Source organism: Austrofundulus limnaeus, unplaced genomic scaffold (assembly GCF_001266775.1).
Source record: "Austrofundulus limnaeus strain Quisiro unplaced genomic scaffold, Austrofundulus_limnaeus-1.0 Scaffold530, whole genome shotgun sequence".
NCBI classification, from domain to species: domain Eukaryota; kingdom Metazoa; phylum Chordata; class Actinopteri; order Cyprinodontiformes; family Rivulidae; genus Austrofundulus; species Austrofundulus limnaeus.
This window is the reverse complement of record NW_013952932.1, coordinates 334,045-337,705: the sequence shown is the minus strand read 5'-3', so window position 1 is coordinate 337,705 and position 3,661 is coordinate 334,045. Positions and strand designations below refer to the sequence as shown.

Below are 3,661 nucleotides of genomic sequence, written 5' to 3'. Positions count from 1 at the left end.
CCTCTGATGATGAGCGCTAGTGTCGTGGTAGCAACATGCTATGTGTTTACATCCATCACCACCATGTTTGTAATGACTTATCATGAGAACAAACGTATTCACGTGACTTTAATAACATCTATTACTTAATGGAAACACTGCAGTTGTGAAACTGTGTTTTTCCACATTAACAGATATCAACAAAGTTTTGCGCACATTTCTAATGGAAACACGTCCATAGTCACGTTCTGGAACGCGTGTGAAGTGGGCGCGGAGCGCYCGTGCACTCGGCCGTGCGTCGTCTCAAATTACAGTTGACGTGCATCAAAGTGCTGTTCTTCCATGACCAACAGGYGGCAGTACACTATCTAACCAGCATTTAGGTTGTGAAAAACGGGTGTAGAAGAAGAAATGTTTGACYTCACACAATAGAAAAGATGGTTGCTCTGTCACAAGAAGAACAGTTGTCGTTAGAGGAACAGACTATAATAGAGCAACAAATATATCTATTGCTGTTATTGAGACGACGACGCAGAAGGAGATGGTGTGTTCGTCCACTGCATTGCCGTAGACGCGCTGATGGTGAATATAGCTTGCTTGTGAAACCAACACGGCCTATGGACGAAGAAATGCACTTTGGTTACTTTTGCACGTCTCCACGTTGTTTTGATGACCTGCTGCATCTCATTTCACCATTCATCCGACGTGGAAGGAACCACAGCAGTCCAGTGACTTTGCCTGAGCATTTGGCTGATACTTTATGAACCGTAGTTTCAGGCAGCAGTCAGAGAAGCGTAGCAGCCAGCTACAAATTGGGCTACAGTGTCCTCCATTGTCTCTGAGGTTTGCCAGGCCATCTGGAAGGCCCTGAAGACAGACTTTGTTTCTATGCCGAAAGGTCCAGAGTAGGCAGAAATATCACGAGTTCTGGAGAGTATGAAACTTTCCGAACCATTTGGGCTGCACTGATGGCAAACGTGCAGATGAAAGCACCACCAAATGCAGGGAGTGACTTCTACAACTATAAAGGAACTCACTCTTGTTTGTTGATGTCCACGGCACGCAGTCCTTGCACAGTTTCAAAAATCAGGAGGTGCACGACCTCGCGACAGGACAGCGCACGGGGCCAACGTGCAGGGCCGTCCCTGCGCGTCATGTATTGCGTCACCTATGGCGCACGCACCCTCTCGCCCACCACGACGCGTCGACCATAAACCTAGCTTGATGTAGCCAATGTTGTTTTAAGAACACCAACTGGAAACCCAGAGTTAAATAATGACATGCGACTAAACATATCATCACTGGTCAGGTTGGGGAGGGGACCAGAGAAAACTACAGAGTCTGACAGAGTCTTTGAGACGTTACAGACCGAAGCAACGTTAATTTTAATGAACTCTGATTGACGTAACCTAGTGTCATTACCACCGATATGAATCACAATCTTAGAGTACTTAGCATTAGCCTTAGTCAGCAGTTTCAGGTAGGGTTTGGTTAGGGGTTAGTGTCGCCTGCTCTGGCGCCCAGAATGAACACATGGTCTCTGGAGTCCCTTGTGCCACGTTTGGGACTATGGAGCTGCTGATAACCAGGGTCAGTTTCTCAGCAGGTGTGTCGCTGAGTGGGAGGAATGGGTTTGAAACGTGAACTGGTCAGTGGTGAGCTGGGGACTTGGGCTTACTCTGAACCGTCAGCCAGCCTGGGGTCCCGGCTGGGTGATGGGTCTGGAACAGCCAGCCTGGGGTCCCGGCTGGGTGATGGGTCTGGAACAGCCNGCCTGGGGTCCCGGCTGGGTGATGGGTCTGGAACAGCCGGCCTGGGGTCCCGGCTGGGTGATGGGTCTGGAACAACCAGCCTGGGGTCTCGGCTGGGTGATGGGTCTGGAACAACCAGCCTAGGGTCTCGGCTGGGTGATGGGTCNCCAGCCTAGGGTCTCGGCTGGGTGATGGGTCTGGAACAACCAGCCTAGGGTCTCGGCTGGGTGACGGGTCTGGAACAGCCGGCCTGGGGTCCCAGACTGCTGGAGAAGAGCTAACGGGGGTAGGAGCTGCTCTGGGTGGTCCCACACTGACTGAAGAACTGTAGAATGTTACTCATCTGTTCCTCTGACCTTTGACCTTTCCCTCTCAGACTCTACCTGCAGCCCGTGAGGGTGGGCGTGGCCAGGACGTGTCAGTGGGCGGAGTCAGACGCCAGCGCAGGGAGCTTGGTGAGCAGTTGCCCTATGAGGACCAGGTGATGTCATACTCTTCTCTGCAACCTGGGGGCGGGGCCAACGACCTCTACTACCAATCAGAGGACTGGAGGGGGCGAGGCATCGATACGGCTCTGCAGCGATTGGTGGAAAGAGAGGAGAGGCGGGAGCAGAGGGAGGAGCAGCGAGCAGGTAAATTACATCATTCTGATATAAATTGTGTATTTTCTTTGTGCTATTAACAAAACAAACAGCTGTTCTCTGGTTCGTCACCATGAGCTCGTTGTTTATCAGCCAATCACCTGTCCACAGCTTACCTGGCCGCATTGCTCCGCCTCCTGAGCGAGGCAGAGAGCACAGGATTGGTGGGTCCGGCTGACGTGGAGGTTGTGGAGGAGGAGGATGAAGAGGACCAGGAGCCTCCTCAGGACTTCCAGGGTCCTGCAGGGGTGGACTACGATGAGACAGGGAGGGGGATGAGCATGGGGCGGCCCTCAGCTGCCAGGTGGGGCCTGGTGGAGCCACAGATGGCCCAGGTGCTGCTGGACAGGTGAGCTGCTCCTCATTCTTACTCAGGTGATGAAGAACACGTGAAAATTAATCCAAGGCTTCCGGTCATCAGGCTGGACCCTCGGCTGGTCCAGAGCCTTCTGCAGAGAGCGAGACAGGTGGGTCGAGCCCCTTCAGAACCCACCCGAGACCAGGACACCCTCAGGTGAGACACAGGTTGAATTACCACCGCCATCCAATCAGAAGAGYCCCRGCCCACATTCCCACTTCTCACCATCTGTTCCATCTGCAGGAGGATGATCACTAAGGTTCTGTCCAGCATCGGGCCCAATGAGGCCCAACCTATCAGAACCAGGAGGGACCTGTCAGTCAAAGCAGCTGACTCTGGAAGCTCCGCCCACAGGCGAACGCGCCGCTCCCTGGATGACACGTCTGCTCCTCCGTCACCTAACAACCAGCCGAGCCTCCTCCGGGTGAAACGACTGGAGGATGAAGAGGAGGAGGAGGAGAAGCTCCGCCCACAAGTCACCGCGCTGCAGAGGATGAAACGCATCGACACCATGGCAACCGCTGACGCAGCAGAACTGAATCATGGGAGCCGCAGGCGCCGCAGGAGAGCTGCCCCGACCTTTGACCCCCAGGTACTGATGGATCAGATCCTGGAGTACCTGAGGGAGTGAGAGGAGGAGCAGGAGGAGCAGGAGCAGGAGGAGGGCTCACATTTTCTTCTCTTTTAATCACTTCTTTAGTTTTGCTGCTTCTGTAAAACTGTTTGTTTGTTTGTTTGTTTGTTTGTTTGTTTGTTGTCGTAACGAGGACACTTGTTCTCTTTGATCTGTCATGTTGTAAACTACATTACTCATGAGCCTCAGCAGTCTTTCTTCTCAGCTGCTGAAACAAAATCTAAAGGTTTCATCAAATCACCTCTGAGCAAATAAATAAATAAATAAATAAATAAATAAATAAATAAATAAATAAATA

The 3,661-nt window shown here is 52.1% G+C and overlaps 1 protein-coding gene across 1 annotated transcript in view; it reads left to right on the top strand.

Annotated features, from left to right (window-relative positions):
- pcsk1nl (proprotein convertase subtilisin/kexin type 1 inhibitor, like) overlaps positions 1-3,661 on the top strand; it is a 6,505-nt gene extending 2,844 nt beyond the window's left edge. The window contains exons 2-5 of the mRNA XM_014026148.1: positions 2,107-2,362; positions 2,483-2,720; positions 2,793-2,885; positions 2,973-3,661. Of these exons, the coding sequence (XP_013881602.1) occupies positions 2,107-2,362; positions 2,483-2,720; positions 2,793-2,885; positions 2,973-3,360 (975 nt within the window). The 3' untranslated portion in view covers positions 3,361-3,661. The remainder of the gene's footprint in view (positions 1-2,106; positions 2,363-2,482; positions 2,721-2,792; positions 2,886-2,972) is intronic.